Raw genomic sequence first — 20,184 nt, forward strand, 5'->3', positions numbered from 1 at the left:
TTAAAGTTTTAATTTTATTAAATTGAACAAGTACAACATTCAGCATTCAATCAAGCTTTGTGTATTTGATGTATTTCTCATGTCTGTGTGAGGCATACACTGAGTTTCGTTAAGTTTGGATGAGATGCGCTCCAGTTCACGTACAGTGCAAGTGACTGCGCGGGCACCTCCATGATTGTCTGTTATATTTGCTTGATGTTGATGAAAAATTTATTAAAATTAAGATACAATTTATACAAAACGAAATTCACTTTAAAGAAAGGTTTTCTACAAAACATAACTTGATGAAGTGGTCACAATCATGTCTGACCCGCTCCATGTCTCATATTGCGCATCCTATCTTACTCGGTCGTGCTGTTCACTTTTCATAAATCAACATAAATGGAAAAAAAAATAACATTATAATATTTTAACAAATATGAAACTAAATGCACTTTTTTAATGGCTACAACAGTATAGTAGGCCTACATACTCTCTATTTGTACAAATTGCTGCACATTCATTTAATTCTGAATTTTGCACACACAAGTTGAAAGGCATTTGTTCAAATCAAGTTCAGGGATAATTGTGCGTGCATTTATTAATCATTATGATACTAAAATCATAACAAAGTATGCTATGCTATGTACAAAAAATCAGATGAGCCCAGAATATAAACGCAATTACACGTCAAGCATTTTCATCCCATAGAAAACCATTATAAGAATGCTTAATGTGGCTTAATGCAGATTAGAATGTCCCCTTATTTTGTCGAAATAACGAGATATTATGTCGATACTACTGCTGTGTCCACCGTGGTCTCCACATTCTTGATCAGCAGAAACGATTTTTGCTTGTTTGGGATCTGACTGGCCAGCGTATTTGAAAAAGTTAAGCAAACTTTTCTGTCTTTTTGACATTTTTCCCCTGAGTGAAACAGCAATCTCAACTAGTAGGCTACAACAAGCGCACAAGTCATGTGTCACAAACACTGAACACTACACAAACAGTAGGCTAATTTATTTTTTTTTTCATTTAGGCAATTAATTTTCCATAGTGACACAGGAGGTGCCGGATCCAATAAAAAAGGTTCCGGATCCAATGTCGGAGGTGACGGAACATGTTCCGGCGTGTTCCGGCTCAAATTAAGCCCTGTGTATATATACTTTCAAATGAGGGACAAAAATTATGAGAGAATATTCAGAAGTCTTATAGATTAGGATGAGTAAATGATGGCATAGTTTTCATTTTTTAAATCTGATGTAAACATATTAGAAGCAGATAAAAGTTGCTTTGCAATCTCACACTTCATTCCAGCCCAAATGCTTTATGAGCGTATTTTACTGAAAACCACGCTAGTGTTCACTGAAATCTTCACTTGATTCTTATGGGTAGTCCTGTAAAGCTTGCCTGCAGCGTACAACAGTAAACAAGGAGCGCAGAGTTTAGTCGAAGGGTCAATTACTGTGATCAGGTTCAATTCATGTACTCAAACATACACACACACAGTCTTTCTTTAAGGTCATGAGTGCGGCAGCTTCCTGAATGAGAGAGAGATGCATGGTTATGAAAGCGGGATCTCAGGGAGGTTAGCCACCACTTTGACATCTCTAATTAAAGCTCACCACACTCTCACACACACTGAACTGCTCTACTTCTGTTTGTTTTCGGTTCTTGGTTATGCATGGATACAAAATGGCAAACCAAATAATATCTCAGCGCTTATCTGTTTTTCTTTCACTCTGTATCTGTCTGTATCTGTTTTTCCTCTCCCCATCCTTATTAACAAACACTTGCAATTTTTACTCTTGGGCGATATAAAAATATCTTAATATTTTTCAGATATTTGATGACATGCGATAGCAGTATATCTTATTATTTATGTGCAAAGTATTCAACAAAGTGAATACATACATTTTTTTCTTCTTCAAAATATTCTAGGCAGATTTTTCACTGTTTTTCATTAAGGAGAACAAAGAAGAATGATATTGAATAATTTATATGCAGCATTAAAACGTGTAGTAATTAATAGTAAAACGTTTTACACATGGTTTTGCTAAAACATTTGAATCCAAATGGCATGCAGAGACTTCAGGATACATTTCAGTAATGCCTCAAGCTAACTATTGAATGAATCAGAGTGAATGAGTGGAATCATTGAAATGCATATTTTCATGAAATTTAAGTGAGAGGTGCTCAAGCTATTAAAATATCTATCTTATCATTTATAAGGTGCAGTCACATTTAGCATTGTTTAGTGAATTTTTGTGGACAATAACCTTTTCAATAGGAATCCACTCAATTGCAAATGTCACATGAGGGCGAAAGACTTTCAGACACAGACTTTGCAACAGACCAACTGAAAGCTGCTTTCTGTCTTTGAGATTTCACCGAAATGTCACAGCACCTATACTCACTAGTCACGAGACAGGGAAGGATCGTGAAGCTAGCATACTAAAACACTCTTTAGGAAGCCTAAAGACCAAGTTTTTAATGTTGTTTATATGTCTATGTGGTGTTTTTAATATGCTTTAAGACAAACCATGTGCAAAGTCATAAGTCAACACCATTGCTGAGTATTTTCTCCTTAAAACTGCAGTGAAAAAAAAGACGCGTCAACTGGTGTTTCTTACATCACAAATGACCTTGTAACCATCACGTCAACAGGCGGGCGGGATTTAGCATATCATTAACTGTGAAGCAGGGGAGTCTCAAGAGAAGCTAGGTTATTCCGGCGGCCAAATGGCACTTAAAAATCATTCAGAGCTATAAAAATGTATATTCATATAATGTATATTCATGAAGATACATTAAACTCCCTGTTATACCTACCTTAATAGCACACAAATATTTCTGTCCGTTTTCACTTGTGTGATTGCCAGCCTCTGCTTTTCCGTTACACACTTTCAGCTAATAAAAGAAAAATACATTAATTTCCTGGTGTTATTTTTTGATTGGTTGGGGACTTCTACAGGCCTTCATCAAACTTATCAACATACAGCTTGCCTCAGATTGTTTTTAATCAATGCTCAAATCATATCTGTGCCTAAATTCTGATTGGATGGGCAAGGCAGACGTTTGCCTGGGTGGTTCAGCCCACCCCTCCCCATGCCTAGATTAAACTCGTTATATTTTTACCCAAATCATCACAAATACTAGATGAATCGCTCAGCCCTAGTTATTTTTGGTTATAATGTTTAGACATGTATGTCCTTTGATCTGTGCAGTGAAAAATGATATCATTCATATTCACCACTCGGTTAGGTGATTCCCCTTGAGATTGAGTGTGTGTTTCTGTTTGTGTCTCCACCCTGACAGTTATTTTTGTCATTGTGCTCCTGATGCATATTTCCACCCCATGCTGTTTACACGCACAGTAGGAGATGTCTCAGAAGATACACACACTCACACATCACTAACCTTAGATGAGGGATGAGTGTAGTAAAAATGCATTAAGTAAAAATGTACATGTGCTATCTATTTTCTGATCATATTTTTTATTATTGTGTTCAGAACATATTTCTTGAGTGCTTCCATGGTGATATACTCAGCTGGTGCTGATTGGCCAAAACCTTGATGATGCGCTGATTCTACACCATGGCCCAGGAGGCTCTGTGGAAATACCCACAATCCTCAGCTCCCTGGTGAGTATGACTGCCTGCTCATTGAATGTTTGTATTAACCTTTGATTTTATACAGATATTATGCGTTGTGCTTTTCAAAACTAACATTGAAGCTGCACATTTGTAATTGTGAATAAATGCATAAAAGTTTCAGCATATATTGAAATCATACTGTGCTACCTTTGCTTGTGTGTTTGTGGATGGTCTGCGAATGATAAAAGAAGATAATTGTATTATTATTTTTGTTGTTGTTGCAGATTTACATTGGCACATTCTCTGGCTCAACAAGAAAACCTGTACAAGGTCAGACAGCCCTCTGTGTCAGGACATGATTTGTGCATCAACTAGGGAGCCAATGGCTATTGAAATGAATCTTTTAGGAGACTAATTGCTTTTGTTAATTGCCATTTTACACAACCGTTGTATGAATGGTTGAATATTTTTGCCTGCTTAAAAAAAATCCAATGTTGCATTGATCCAACATTGTCTAACAGTGTTATTCCCAAACAAGGTCAATTCAACCTTCAATTTTTTTGTCTCACTATGCTAGACAACAACCAAAATATTCAGTTGCAAATTTAAATGTTTATAGAATACAATTTATTTTTTTATTACTATTGTGAATCTGTATCTTTAATTGTTTTTATATTACCATGTCAGTAAATGGACTGACATACTTAAAGTACACATTCCCAGTTCTTCTCAGTTAATTTAATATTGGACACAACCAAACATGACTTACAGTTCAGTGAGGAAATCAGTTGTTAATTCTGTAACAGCTCTAAATGATTCACTGAATAAGTATGATTGCTGACTCATCACAAGTTGTTATTTGATTAAATTAATTTGGAGGCATATATACATGTACTGTTCCCTACTGTTGCCAATGGTGGTGACTGGATTTTAAATTAAATCTAAAAAAATTTTTTACTCAGTCTGGAGCCCTGTTTGTGTTCATCTGTCTTATAAAATGTCAGATTACTGTGTGATTGGTTACATCCTCTTTCCTAGTAAATGTACTGCCTCTGAATCTGCTCTTTGAGTGTTAGTAAAAATCATCTCATCTTTTGGCATGAAACTGATTTAATTTTCCACCCAATCGCATCATAGTATGAAGCACTGAGTTGTAAATCAGCTAAAATCACATTCAATTCCCGCCAGATTAAGTTGATTTTAAATGTGGTAATTCAGTTTGGTAGCACAGAAGCAGCACAGTGTGCAGAGCTGCTTGAGCAAAGACAAATAAGCTTTTCATGAACGTCAATGCAGATTCAGTCATAGTGTTGAATCTATTTGCAGTATTATCATTTTTTTATATTCCTTCACATTGTGAAGATGAAGATCACAAATCATGTAATCCACATTTAAATTGTTTTTGCATTGCTTACATTTTTTTTTTTACCCTGTTTACACCTAATCTGTCTTGACACGGTCCTGACCAACAGCGAAGGGCAACCTACTCATCTGTCAATGAACCACGGGACAAAAAAAGGGCGTTAAACTTTTCCAAAATGCAGCTTTAGTTCGATTAATAGAGGCGCTTGACCTAAAAATTATGGAGAATTCTGCTTAGATTGAAAAAATCAAAAAATATTGTAGATTTTTTTTTTAACTTTTGCATTTACCTTTCTATTGTTGAATGCACTGTTGAATGTTTAAGTGTGATTTTGACTGCTTTTTCACTCTTTCTTACTTTAGCCATGATGTCAGTCTGCGTGCCCTCACCACGTAACCCCTCCCCCTCTGTGGACGTAGCCAATCGCAACGGGCCCTCTGCAACTCCGCCCACTTCCCTCAGCCTGCGTTCCTCACACAATCAACTGCTAAGTGGTGATGTCATCAAACAGGGCCAGGCCACGCCTCCGAAGTGCCGGAAGAAGTACGCACTCACAAGCATTCAGAGTGCGATGGGACTCGGCGAAGGCGTGACGCCACCGTCGTCATCTTCAGCGACTACTGCCAACCCTAAACTGGCCAAAAATGGTGCAAATCAGTTACGTAAAGCTGCGGAGCGAGAGGATCACAACAAGAACACCACAGAAGAAGACGAAGATGGAAACACAACTGGTGAATCAGAGCTCAACATCAATGATGAGTTGAGGAACGTTGAGGAATTAAGCCTCGACAGTGAGTCTATTGTTGACGACGTTCACAGTGACTTTGACACCAACAACGAGCTTGTTGACGAGGATGTAAATGAGTTGGTTGATGATGAATCTAATGAGGAGGATCATGTGGAGTATTGCGACGACCTGCTCATTCTGTCTGAGAAAACTGAGATTGTTTCAGACAGGAAGTCCCCCGAGCCCCTTAAGACCAAGAGTTTCCTGGAGTCATGCCTGGATGACCTGTCATACGAACTGCCTGATGTGCAGGATGAGGATGTCACTAAGCCTTTGCTGGAGAAAGAGAAGAATCCCTGCCCCTCGTCTCCACAGAAACCGCACAGTCCCGAGGACACGCCCCTCCTGTCTGTCGGCTCTTCATCTTCCTCTTCCTCACCGGAGACAAAAAAAGACCGACCACGGACGGGAGCCAAGACAGACCGGGCACTAAACCGCATCCAGAACCTTCCACACAGTGACGAGGAGTCCAGCTGGACCACGTTGTCACAGGACAGCGCATCACTGGGCTCACCAGAAGAGAACGGTCAGTAGGACACATTCAAAGCGTTACTTGTGTAGCTTGCTGGTCTCCTCAGTGTGGTTTGGTGTGTGTGTTTTGGCCTAGTGTAGTGGATATGGTGCACTCATGTGGTATGTGTGGTTTTCAATTTGACTGAAGTGTGTTGGCAGAGAGGTTTTTGTGAGTTTGTACTTTTCACTTCACTGGAGTGTGATCTAGGTAAACGCAGCACAGTGTGTGTCTGGTTTGAGGCTGTGAATGAAAGCTTGTCAAAGGCAAGTTTACTATTTTGTGTGTGTGTTTTTATGTACATTTCTTAAAATTGTCATTTTTTCACCGTTTACTCTTTCTCATGTCATTCCAAACCTGTAAGATGTGAACCACAAAATAAGAAGTTAAACAGAATCTTTATGCTGCTCTTTTCCATATAATGTGATTTTGATTAGTGAGATTTGAGCATTGCAGTGAGGGATTTTCAGTGATTTTTGAAGTTTGACATGCACCGGTTACTGGTAAGTGTCTGATTTCAGTTGGATTAAAAAAAAAATTAATCTTCCAACGTTTGGTAAACAACACTTCTTTTGAGAAGTGGACTAACAGACTTAGATAATGCAATTGTAACTTGGAGTCGTTCAACATGTATACAAGTTGATTACACTACAGGTGGTCGAGGTGACTGAAAATAGAATAAAATAAAAAATGTAAACTTTATTTCTTTTAGCTAGTTGGCAAGGTTCATTTAGACTTCTAAAATAACTAAAAATGAATAAAAACTATATTGTTGTATTTTTTTAAAAATAATGCAGAAATCAAATGAAAAGTGCAAAAACTCAACAAAATGAGTAAAACTTGAACTAAAGTTAAAAGGATAAAAGAAAATATAAAAACTAATTGAAAATATGAATAAAAACTATAATAGTATCTGTAGTAATGACACTAAAATAGCTGGTTACTCGCTCATGTATGCTTGGACAGAGTCTGTCTGTCCAAGCATACATGAGCGAGTAACCAGCTATTTTAGTATGTAAAGTATGTAAAGGTTCTTAGGAGATATTTTGAAGAATGTTAATGCAGATTTTTTCCCCATTCATTTTAAGTAGACACTAGTGTATTACACAGAAGAAAAATCACACAGGTTTGGAACAGCATGTTAGCGGAGCGGTAATATTTCCTCTGGAGCGAAGAATGACTTTCTGAAGATTCTGCTCTGCTCGCTCATTCCGCTAAGGTTATGGAGTTCAAATATTGTTTTAATTAAGTTGCGAACCTTATACATAAATGCACAGTAAACGTGAAGAACTAGTGTGGAGTAGCAAAAATTCATTTTGTGATAGACTAAGCGAAGGTTTTGTTTTAAATGATTTGCTTAGGGGTAAAAAGAAGTTTGCAGTGCTATAATACCTTTGCAGTGCTATACTATTAACGAACATCCCAACACCGCCCACCCTCGCTAATGAGAGCGCAGTTTAGATCATTATGGAAATATGTGCTGCATGCTTTCCTCTCAATAACAAAATAAACAGAGAGAAAAAAAAGCGTAGATATGATGTAGCGATCTAGAAATGTTTGCACCAACTCTGCAATTCGGCACTATCCAGTCAAGTCGCGTCACATTTATTCATACCACTATCTGCTATCTATATCTCACACCGCTCCGCCTTGCTCACATGCTCTGGTTTGGAGCAACATGAGGATGTGTAAATCATTTTTATTTTGGGGTGAACCATACATGCAACCCACGTAGTACATGTTTTTTGACAATGGTAATAAATTGTGCTGAATTTCTTGTGTATCACTGTGGTGAGTCAAAATGGCTGTTTCTGTGGTAAGGAATCTCCTCTCTGCCCCCACGACTGTCACTCAAACCAGTCTATCATTGACACAGGGTCTGTCAATATCTCTCTCAACCTCACAGGTGTGTGGCAGGTCTGTTCAGCCAGCATGGTGGGTAATGGACAGCTGCGAACTGGTTTTACACCCAGATGTTAGCTGGCATCACCGGAGCAGACTATTATGCACAATTCCTGCACATTCATCCCTCTCCCACCATTTCTGTGTCTTGTCATACCAAGGTCACATGACCACGCGTTGGGTGACACTGTAGGAAAAATGATCTTGGGGTTGCCGGGGTGACAGATCGTTCGGCGAAAGAGGTGGGTTTGATTGGCCTGGTGACCAATTGCGTGTGCCGGATTGACAGGAAGCTGATATCTCTTCCTGCAAGATTTAGATAAAAAATAAACAGCATATAAACAGAGTCTGTTGCTCTCGCATTCTCACCCACCCCGTCTCTCCCTCTCCCTTTCTCCATCAGTCACTCGCCCCCTCTGTCTCTCTCCGCCTCTACCTCTGCTTTCCTTTCTCTTCTCATGTCATCCTCTCTTCTTGCGGCTGCTCAGTCATGATGCTGGGTAAAGACTACATGTTGGCCATTGTTATAGTGAATTACGAGGGTAGGTACTGTGTGTCGGTGTGTCTGGTTGTGAGTCAGTGCTGCGCATGTAGCTACGCGTCTCCATTGCGTGTGCATGCTCATAAATGCAGGCGGAGAAGAGAGATAAGGAAGGAGGGAGGATGCAGTGAAGGGTATCACGAGCTGTGTGGTGAATACTAAAGTTTGTGCATATGTTCATGGCACTTCGGTCTGTCCGTGTATGCGTGTGGGCATGGATTTTACAGCTGTCCTCCCCTCCCCCTCTACCCGCCACATGCTTTATAGAATGCAGAAAGAGAGAGACATTATCGAAAGTGGGTCGAATGTTAGATCTAGCATAGAGAACTAGGCTTGGGATAGTAACTACAGTATAAGCTAGCACACTGTTTACCTGTGTTTAAAATGAACTAGCTGTTGTTAAAAACCCACAAAATCATTAAATGTCAACCTGATTATTGTCTGTATTTCTTTGTATGTGAATCTGTATGAAGGTTTTGTTGTCTCTGCGATGAGGTTTTTAGGCAGCTGTAGTGACCCACTTATATATCAGGGACTACAAGTCCCATAATGCACCTTGGCATAATACTCAGTATTAAAAGAACCCTACAGCTCCTGTACTGCAGTGCCTTGTCGTCTTACTAAAAGGAAACTTGGGTACAGGAGACAAATCTAATAAGCACTCGTGTTCACTTAGCATACATGACTAGTGCTGGCTTACAGCCGTTTCACTCAGTTAGTCAGTTCTGTTGGCTAATTATTAAGTCTCATTAAAGTGAAACCCACCTGAGAGCAACAGTGAGACGACTTAACTCAAGCTTTCTTCCTCAACACGTTACTCACAGTGTTGAAAGAAAATCAATGTTAACTATATAAAATGTAAAAAACATTTTATTTCAGCTAGTTGTCAAGGTTAATTTAGTTTAACTTAATTTAGGCTACTAAAATAACTTAAAGCTAAAACAAATAAAAAACAATTAAATAAAAATGAATATAGACAACAATAAAATATGACAAATAAAATAATAAAAATGACAAAACCCCAAAAATACTAAAATAAATTAAAATGGAAATGGAAAATATATGAATAAAAATCCTTATAGTATTATATCAATTTACACTTCATGTGTGTCGTATACCTTGTAAATGAAGATGAGGGAAGAAGCCTGTGTGGTAAAAGGTCTGTTTTAGATCATCTTTTTTGTATTTTTATTTGGCATAGTCACATTAGCAAAAAAGAATTTGGGGCCAAAAAAGGGTCATTTTCAAGAATGTAGCGATGTGTAAGTCACTTTTGAAGTCGCGGTAACCAACTTGAACTCAATGCAAAATCTTTGTGGAGAAATCTTCTGCCCTCAATTGAAATCACGTGGATTCTGATTGAAATGACTTCATTTGGCCTGCAAAAGAAATGTGATGAACAGCAATAATGTGACCGCACCTTTAGTGTTCAAACATCATAAAATGCAGCTCGAATTCTTATCACTCACATCCTCTTGACAGGTTACCATGTTTAACCAGCCGTGATGCAACAAGTTATTTTTATATAAACAGTGAAAATGAATTCAACACCCATATTTAATACAGCAATGTGGAGCGGGATTTTTGACCAATGAGATTTCAACGTGGACTATCCAGGGTTATACTACATCTACCATGTTGGCTCTCCTCTTTGACCTATGTGACCTTCAACACGTCAACAAATTACTTTGGTGTTGTTAAGAACAATTTATGAATGAAGAACAACTTTCTTGGTACCTTGGTACCACAGAGCTCTGTTATCAGCCCTACGGTGTAAAATGAAACCATATCCGTATCGGCTGCGCCTGATTGGCACGGAATGGCACGGTTAAGCAATGAGAATGGTTTGGCCCAACGGTGGAAAATCGGCTTTTGTCTACAGTAGGGCTGGGTGATAAAAGATATCATATCATGATCGTGATAAAATTAACGTTGATAAATATGATAAGCTCTGGACATTTTTATTTTTTACCTCAATATGGATTAATCTAACACAGAAATAAATGCAACAACATCCAGTCTATGCATGTCGCAAATAAGTGAATAAGTTAAAAATAAAAATAGTTAATTGTTCGATTTTCATTTGATTACATTTTTAAATCTTGATTACATTTTTTGAGTTTTATATAAATTTGTATTAAATCATAAAACACAGAATCCCCCCAAAATAAAATGGATTTCATGGGGCCCTAAATTAAAAGGGAGCTACTCTGTGGAGTTTAATTGTGAACAAACAAGTTTACATGTTTACATCAATTTTCAAGGTCTAACAAATATGTGGAAAGCATTTCCTTCCCTATGAATGGTTAATGAATATAAAATATACAATATTTTTTTTTCCATATCATATGACATCGATTTTTATTATATATATATATATATGATATGTCATATGATATGGAAAAAAATATTGTGATAATATTTTTGGCCATATCACCCAGCCCTTGATTCGGACATCCTGCTTATTTGACATAATGTTTTTTTCATGCTATGTGGCAGGGAATAAGTAGGAAAGCCTAGAAACAACAGCACATCAACTTGGAACATGAAAGAGATTTTATCATTTGTGTCTCAGGCTCTCAGCTGTTTATTTCAATGTGGCAGTTAATGTTTCTTTAGTGTTTAGTCATTTTCTATATTCATTTTGTGGAGGTAGATTTAGTAGATTATGAGTAGATTAACAAAAGGTCCTTTGAAAATCCCTTTAGAGTTTTAAACACACACTGAATGTCACAGCTTCATGGTTTTGGTGAGGACGTGTTTCCTGGCTTGAATCTGTTTAGCATATGTGTGAGTAGCAGACTGCAGTGGTTTACTGTGTGTATGTGTGGTTTTCCTCTCCCAGATTGCATTGTGTGAATAATGGTCTTACTAACATCAGAAACATGAAACAAACATTCCCAGCTGCTGAGCGAAGACAGACAGAACAGTAGCAAGTTCCTGTGTGAGAGATAGTCTTCCAGTTGCACAGAAAAAGACCGATATTCTTGGTAGCAATAAGCCAGAAGAATTACACAAAATGATTTTAGTTTTGGGTGTCTTCAATGTTGGAATGGAATATTGCATTATTAATTATAAATGATTCATTTGTGGCCATGATTATTTTATTTTTTAATTCTTGTGCCCTCATATTCTTTAATTAACCAAAATTTTGTATATATTCTTTAATCAAATTAAAATAAAATAAGATGACGGTACCATGCTACGGTAGAAATGCGTTAAGCAATAGAGATTTTTCTGTACTGTTTATACCATGGTAGATATTTGCTTAAATATTTTTTTTTTTTTTGCAAGGCAGGACTACTTCACACCATTTACACATGAGAGCGACAAAGAAACATGGAGAAATGCAAAAATACAGAGATTGATGTATCTCAAACACATCATGACGTAATACAAAAAAGAAATTAAGGCGTGTCATTAGGCACAATGTGAAGTAGTTGGCAATCAGAATTTTGATTCGATCTTTTATAATATTAGATTTATAGACTTATTCATTTATGATGAATAATTTTATCTTTTGGTTTACTTTCATCAAATTCCAAATATTAAGTACATCTTCACCAACATGATTTTTTTTTGGTGTGGCAGTAGTAGCATCGTCATCTTCTTTTCCCCCCTTTTTTTCCCCAGTACTGGAACTAAAAGTTGTATGGTGATAAATATCGTGTTATAAAATTACTCATGCCGTCATAAAAGGTTTTGGTCGTACCGCCCACTCGTAGGAGTCTTGGATATCTTGGTTGACGGGTGTGTGGACCACACCTGACCTTGTGTATTTGCATTTACAGATATCTGGGGGGAGCAGTCATTTCAGACAGACCCTGATTTGCCTCCAGGATGGAAGATGATGACAGACATGGCTGGTATTTATTACTGGCACATTCCAACGGGCACCACACAGTGGGAGAGACCCGCCCCATGCCATCCGGTGCCAACTGGACCCAGCCATGCCAGCCGCAAACACTCCCTGGGCTCCCTGTCGCCTTCGCCCACTCCAGATCACGAGGTAACCCTTTGAAATCCTGTGGTTACAAAAACTGGACGTGTTAATTCAGCTTAAGCAAATTAATCTATCCATACTGACCAATGTATCTCTTTGTTTTCCTCTAGTCGATGTCTCATGCCGACGTGTTTTTCGGGGCGTCAAGTCGTTCAGGCAGCGCCACTTCCGACAGCTCGTCTGACCCCGCCCCCGTCCCGTCTTCTTCATGTCTGGAACCTACCCCTATCCTGTCCTCAAACTCTTCCTCATCCTCTGACGGCAATGTTCCTTCCTGTGGATTTGTCAACAGCTGCTACTTTGTAAGTCTTTTCATCAATGTCCCATTTTACAGTATGAACAATACTCTATGGATATATCCTGCCATTCTTTGGATGTTTAGCTTTCATAATGAGTATGATTTAGTTGTGGAGAATAAATAGATAAGACCTTAACTTAACACAAATTATAGTTCATGAAAGAATTAGAATTCAGAGAATTGCCTTTTGTGACAGTACTTCAGTTGCCATGGATTAAATAGAGCTGGGTAAATGTTTAATATAGTTACAGGTTGCCATGACTGCATTTACTGTATCTCTGATGATTGGAAAGGTTAACGGAACAGCATTTATATGAAATGAAAATTTTTGTAACGTTTTAAAAGACACTTTTGATTAATTGAATGCCTCCTTGCTGAATAAAAGTATTAGTGTCTTGGTCATTGGTCATACATAATAAAGCTAAAACTATGTGTATTGTTTGTTTGTGTGTGTATAGCCTCGGTCCTCATCCCTACAGATTATGCCAGGAAAGGACAGACACTCTGAGACACGCCATCGGGAAGAGGACAAGGTAACAACAACTCCTTCACTCTCAGAATGTTGTGGGGAAACATTTTTTGGTCTCCTCTGACTCTTGCAATAGAGAGTGAGATATCAACATACATATTTCATCTAATCAAAATCACAACCAAACACCCAACAGCCAGATACTGTACACACACACACACACACACACACACACACACACACACACACACACACACACACACACACACACACACACACACACACACACACACACACACACACACACACACACACACACACACACACACACACACACACACACACACATTCTTGATGAGTGATCTAACAACCCTGTCTTGTCTCTCTCCACCCTCCCACCCCTGACTCCTCAACCTTGTCCTCCTTGTTTGTATATTTGTGTGTGAATAATGGTGCAGAAACAGCCATGGAGTGATTTTGCAGTGGGAAAGATTGACAGTGAGGTCTGGAAGGTTAGTATCTCAGGCAGTTTTTTATTGAACCAAATACACAGTAGAACGTCTCAGGGAACTGCACTTGGAACAACACTTGGTTCTGCTCTTCACAGGGTCCAAAATATATTTTTTTCTGGCCAGTGGCAGGTGATTTGAGCCCGTATTTTGGAACTGTATTTTGCATTATATAAAGAATTCAAAGAAAAGTCTGTACCTGTAGATGTTCTACTGGTGTAGTTGTGCTCTGAGATCCTGTACTGCTTCATACCTTCCTCACCTTTTGACCTTTAACCTTTCTTCTAAGCATGGATTTCGTATTTTGTCTGCATGCACTGCAAAAATCATTTATATAACTAAATGAAAAATAAAATAAAAATAAACGTTCCCCTTTTTTCAAATAGTTTTTTATTTTATTTAAGATAAACCTCACTAAATTTCATTATTATGCTTAAAACAAACATAAATTGCCAAATTGGGTAAAACATTTTTTTTTTACATTTTATATATATATATATATATATATATATATATATATATATATATATATATATATATATATATATATATATATATATTGTTTAAAAAATATATTTGGATATATACAACAAACTTTACTGAGGTTTATGCAGACTGAGGTTTATCACTCTTCATTTCTCCTCACCCTCTTAATATATTCCTTTTGTAAAATGTGCAGGGTTCAACCTTTGTCTGATTTAAAACTGGTTAATGATTTTCAGTTCAGTTTGTTTAATCACTCATCGCAGGAACTGTTTCGAGTTTTGTTTTTGCATGACTTGCACATCAACACAGATCTCTGCGCTCAAGCCACTGGCTCCATGCTGTATATTTGTATATTTTGCTGTATGGTTGTGTTCTCGTGTTTAAGCATCTCTGCTTTATCTCTGCTTCAGGATCTACAGGCGGCCACAATAAACCCTGACCCCAGTCTGAAAGAGTTTGAAGGCGCAACTCTCCGCTATGCCTCCCTCAAGCTACGGTGTGTGAAAGAGAATAAATAAATAAATTCAAATGAATGAGGGAGAGGATAAAATTACGGTAAAGTGAGATGTAAAATGTCTCTTCTGACTGCGTGTCATCTGTGTTTAGAAACCCTGCTCCTGTGGAAGATGAAGATTCCAGCAGCATTAACAGTGACCCTGAAGCCAAGGTGAGAGCACACAAGTTTGTTCTGCACACACTGCAGCTATTCAAAGAAAACAACTGTACAGGGAACTTATTTTAGCCCTGAGGACAGGATCCAACTTAACACTCACCAAGCTCTGTAATAAATGTGTATAATATACTGTGTTTCCAATTGTTTTAGGAACTGCAACATTATATGGTTTAAGTCAAATTGTAAGAATGATAGTCAAATTATTGCTGTTGCAAGAGACAAACATGAATCAAATCAAAGACATACAAACATGTACTAAAGAAAACCTTTGTCGCTACTGTCATATCATATAACACCTTTTCCCTCAATGGAAATTTTATTAGACACAAATGTGTAATGTTCCTTGCATTAAGACATTTAGCATTTTTTTGGACAGATGCAAGAGACAGATTTCAAGTATGATTCTGCCAGTGATATGACTACTTGTTTGTCGCATATATACCAAGTTCTATCATGAAACTCTAGATGGCGCAGGCTAATGGGTCCTTAACGCTACGATTACATTGTTAACTACATGGCTCAAGCTGATTGGTTCATGTTGCATCTGCAGTCAATGAGCTTGTTGCTAAACATTTAAATAGTTGGTCAGTGTTTGCTGTAGCAGTTTCTCTGAAACCTTCCACCTTCCCCAGCTCCATCTGTATAGATCTGCTATGAGTAATTTCAGATATGCTATTTGTGGAGCAGCAGTATGTCTGTGTATGTATTGGCTGTAGCAAGTCTCAGTTCTTACTCAACGGCAGCGTAGCAGATCTATTCTGCCAAGACCAAATAGATTAATATTGTCATATCCATTACCATGCTAAACTCTTCTGAGACTTGTCTTGATAGAAATTCAAATAGAAAACAGCTAGTTATGAGCATAAAATGCATGGAAAGCATTGGAAAAATATACATTTTAAGCCTTGTTTAAGAGTACATAATGCATTGATGTTCTCTAATACTGTAGCATTACTGTGCATTTACTGATAGTGAGATTGTTTGTCTGAAATAAGCGCGATAAATGTATGGTTTAACCATGTAGCAGGATTGGCACAAATTATTTAATAAACATTGTTTATTGCTGTTTTTTATATTAGTGGAAATTGGTGGTTCTGTCAGGAGATTTCAACTTCAAATTTAATTCTAGATATACAGTGCCATCTGGTGGCTGCTCAAAGAAATGCACATGCGTCATGTTGTGTGGTAGTAGGGTAAACAAGACAATGAAAAAACACATTTGTAATTTAGATTTTTACTATATATATATATATATAGCAAGCGCACAACAACGAGATCAAAGGTAATATAATAATAATCACAAATAATACATACACAAAATACTATGCCATAAATACACAAGCATTTGTGTAACAAAACACAAAATGTGAAACAAATCAATAAAAAATGTCAATGTACTACACTGATTAAAAAGAAAATGATACAAGATATGTCCACATTGCTTTTTACTTTGCAATGAAAGTGGATGGTGGACATGACCGTCAAGGTACAAAATGGTAAAAAAAAGTACAGTGATAAAGTCTATTTTTTTACTTTTGGGGTAAACTATCGCTTTAACAAAAGTGTTCCACATTCCAGTCCAATCCTTCAGATTTCTTTTTTGTGTGCAATTATTACCTTTGATCTCGTTGTTGTGCGCTTGCTCCACGTGTATTGGATCCTTCAGTTACAGTATGCCTTGTGTCACATACACCACTATTTAAAAGTTTGGTGTCAGTAAGATTTTTAATGTTTCTGAAAGCATTCTTTTATGCTCATTAAGGCTGGCTTTATTTGATCAAATATACAATAAAAACAGTAACATTTTAAAATATTATGAAAGTTTAAGATAACTGTTTTCTATTTTAATATATTTTAAAATGTAATTTATTCCTGTGATGGCAGAGCTGAATTTTCAGCATCATTACTTCAGTCTTCAGTGTCACATGATCCTTCAGAAATCATTCTAATATGCTTATGTAAAAAATAACATATTAAGCTGACATTGTAAGTGACAAACAAAACAGAATGAAATAATTAATCAATTAGCTGTATCATAATTAATCGTCAGCACAACATTTATGATTGTGACAAGCCAACACACGTGTTAGAGTCTCATGATCCTTTAGTAATCATTTTGATATGCTGATTATGTACTAAAGTAACATTTCTTATTATTATCAATGTTGCATCAACTGTTAAGTCAACTGTTAAGATTATTTGATGAAAAGAAATTTCGGGAAAAAACAACATTTATATGAAATAGATATCTTTTGCTACATTATAAATGTCTTACTGTAACTCTTGATCAATTGAATGTGTCCTTGCAGAATAAGAGTAAGCATTGCAAGCATCCCACTGTATCTCAAATTTACCTGTTACTGGATTTGTAATGTCCAGGTTTTAGTTTGCAGATGAGAGGTCACCCCCTGCTATCTCTCTCGCTCTATCTCCCTTTCTTTCTCCCTTTCTGTGTGTTTCACACTCTTCCTCTTGAGGATCTGTTCTTTCAGCAGCAGTTAAAATCAAAAACTGAAAGAGCACGACAACATTCTGCCTATTATTAATCTCTCTCTCACACAAACACTTTCATAATGGAGGAGCCTCATCATCACAGATTGTTAGAAAAGAAGAGAGACTGAATGATGGATGAATTTGCTCTTGGAGTGATGGGAATGAGATACAGATGAGTAAGAAGGAGGGGAACAAGTGGAAGATGAAAGAAAAGATCTTCCAGTAAAAAGCGTCTTCTTGTTTGATCTCAGAGTGTGGGTGTGTGTGTGTGTGTGTGTGTGTGTGTGTGTGTGTGTGTGTTTGATCTCAGTGTGTGTGTGTGTGTTAATGATCATATGTGTAGGAATGCTCTCTCTTTCTCACTTGTTTTAACAGCAGCTATTCTTAGAAGATGCCATGTGAAAATTTAAAGAGGCGTTTCCTCAGTTTAGTCTCTATAGATATCTTCCACTATAGAGTAGGAGAATTATGCTTCATATCCAAAAACGGCATCCTGGCACCACAGGAATATATACATATGCATTATATAACGCTATATATATATATATATATATATACACAGTATATGCGTTATATAACGCTATATACACTCACCTAAAGGATTATTAGGAACACCATACTAATACTGTGTTTGACCCCCTTTCGCCTTCAGAACTGCTTTAATTCTACGTGGCATTGATTCAACAAGGTGCTGAAAGCATTCTTTAGAAATGTTGGCCCATATTGATAGGATAGCATCTTGCAGTTGATGGAGATTTGTGGGATGCACATCCAGGGCACGAAGCTCCCGTTCCACCACATCCCAAAGATGCTCTATTGGGTTGAGATCTGGTGACTGTGGGGGCCATTTTAGTACAGTGAACTCATTGTCATGTTCAAGAAACCAATTTGAAATGATTCGAGCTTTGTGACATGGTGCATTATCCTGCTGGAAGTAGCCATCAGAGGATGGGTACATGGTGGTCATAAAGGGATGGACATGGTCAGAAACAATGCTCAGGTAGGCCGTGGCATTTAAACGATGCCCAATTGGCACTAAGGGGCCTAAAGTGTGCCAAGAAAACATCCCCCATACCATTACACCACCACCACCAGCCTGCACAGTGGTAACAAGGCATGATGGATCCATGTTCTCATTCTGTTTACGCCAAATTCTGACTCTACCATCTGAATGTCTCAACAGAAATCGAGACTCATCAGACCAGGCAACATTTTTCCGGTCTTCAATTGTCCAATTTTGGTGAGCTTGTGCAAATTGTAGCCTCTTTTTCCTATTTGTAGTGGAGATGAGTGGTACCCGGTGGGGTCTTCTGCTGTTGTAGCCCATCCGCCTCAAGGTTGTGCGTGTTGTGGCTTCACAAATGCTTTGCTGCATACCTCGGTTGTAACGAGTGGTTATTTCAGTCAAAGTTGCTCTTCTATCAGCTTGAATCAGTCGCCCATTCTCCTCTGACCTCTAGCATCAACAAGGCATTTTCGCCCACAGGACTGCCGCATATTGGATGTTTTTCCCTTTTCACACCATTCTTTGTAAACCCTAGAAATGGTTGTGCGTGAAAATCCCAGTAACTGAGCAGATTGTGAAGTACTCAGACCGGCCCGTCTGGCACCAACAACCATGCCACGCTCAAAATTGCTTAAATCACCTTTCTTTCCCATTCTGACATTCAGTTTGGAGTTCAGGAGATTGTCTTGACCAGGACCACACCCCTAAATGCATTAAAGCAACTGCCATGTGATTGGTTGATTAGATAATTGCATTAATGAGAAATTGAACAGGTGTTCCTAATAATCCTTTAGGGTGAGTGTATATACATACAGTATAATAGATAAACATGATACAATCTAATGTATCTAATGTATATAATGAATATAATGGTACTTGTTCCTGTGAAAACTGTTGTTGTTATGTCTTAAGTCGTATATTTGCTGTACTCTTCATTTGCATAAAGTGTGTTGTAGCGCTGTAGTTGTGTTACAGTGTTTTGCTTAATCAGTGGGTTTGTGTTTATTACAGTGTTTTGCTGTGCGCTCTCTCGGCTGGGTAGAGATGGCCGAAGAGGACTTGGCTCCAGGTAAAAGCAGTGTCGCTGTTAACAACTGCATCCGTCAACTGTCCTACTGCAAGAATGACATACGAGACACTGTGGGCATCTGGGGAGAGGTGAGACACACACACACCCACACACTCTCTCTCTCTCTCTCTCTCTCTCTCTCTCTCTCTCTCTCTCTCCCTCTCCCTCTCTCTCTCTCTCTCTCTCTCTCTCTCTCTCTCTCTCTCTCACACACACACATACACACACACACACACACACACACACACACACACACACACACAAATGCACAACTACCAAGACTGCCATTGTCAACCTGATTTATAAGAACCCATGCTGGTTGACCAACCACACTAAGATTTATATGGCTCTGTTGGCAGCTAGACCAGCACTAAACCATCTTTAGTGCCAATCTTTTTTAGCAGGGCACACACATATTCATTAAAAAACACACAATGTTTCTAAACATGTGTCTTGGATCATCTTTAAAAAAGAGATGATAAAAAGAGAGGGACAAATT

The 20,184-nt window shown here is 37.9% G+C and overlaps 1 protein-coding gene across 7 annotated transcripts in view; it reads left to right on the plus strand.

Moving 5' to 3' along the window:
* The window catches only part of apbb2b (amyloid beta (A4) precursor protein-binding, family B, member 2b), a 62,626-nt gene that overhangs the window by 26,266 nt on the left and 16,176 nt on the right, over positions 1-20,184 (plus strand). For 4 of the 7 annotated variants that reach the window (XM_081360573.1, XM_081360575.1, XM_081360574.1 and 1 more), the window contains exons 3-12: positions 3,493-3,623; positions 3,860-3,905; positions 5,301-6,251; positions 12,471-12,688; positions 12,793-12,984; positions 13,439-13,513; positions 13,908-13,961; positions 14,855-14,940; positions 15,051-15,111; positions 19,628-19,774. In XM_081360573.1, the coding sequence (XP_081216699.1) occupies positions 5,303-6,251; positions 12,471-12,688; positions 12,793-12,984; positions 13,439-13,513; positions 13,908-13,961; positions 14,855-14,940; positions 15,051-15,111; positions 19,628-19,774 (1,782 nt within the window). In that variant the 5' untranslated portion in view covers positions 3,493-3,623; positions 3,860-3,905; positions 5,301-5,302. The remainder of the gene's footprint in view (positions 1-3,492; positions 3,624-3,859; positions 3,906-5,300; positions 6,252-12,470; positions 12,689-12,792; positions 12,985-13,438; positions 13,514-13,907; positions 13,962-14,854; positions 14,941-15,050; positions 15,112-19,627; positions 19,775-20,184) is intronic. The other 3 variants (XM_081360577.1, XM_081360579.1, XM_081360578.1) reach the window with 1 other exon arrangement.

Source organism: Scardinius erythrophthalmus (genome assembly GCF_964197995.2).
Source record: "Scardinius erythrophthalmus genome assembly, chromosome: 3".
In the NCBI taxonomy this organism is placed as follows: Eukaryota; Metazoa; Chordata; class Actinopteri; order Cypriniformes; family Leuciscidae; genus Scardinius; species Scardinius erythrophthalmus.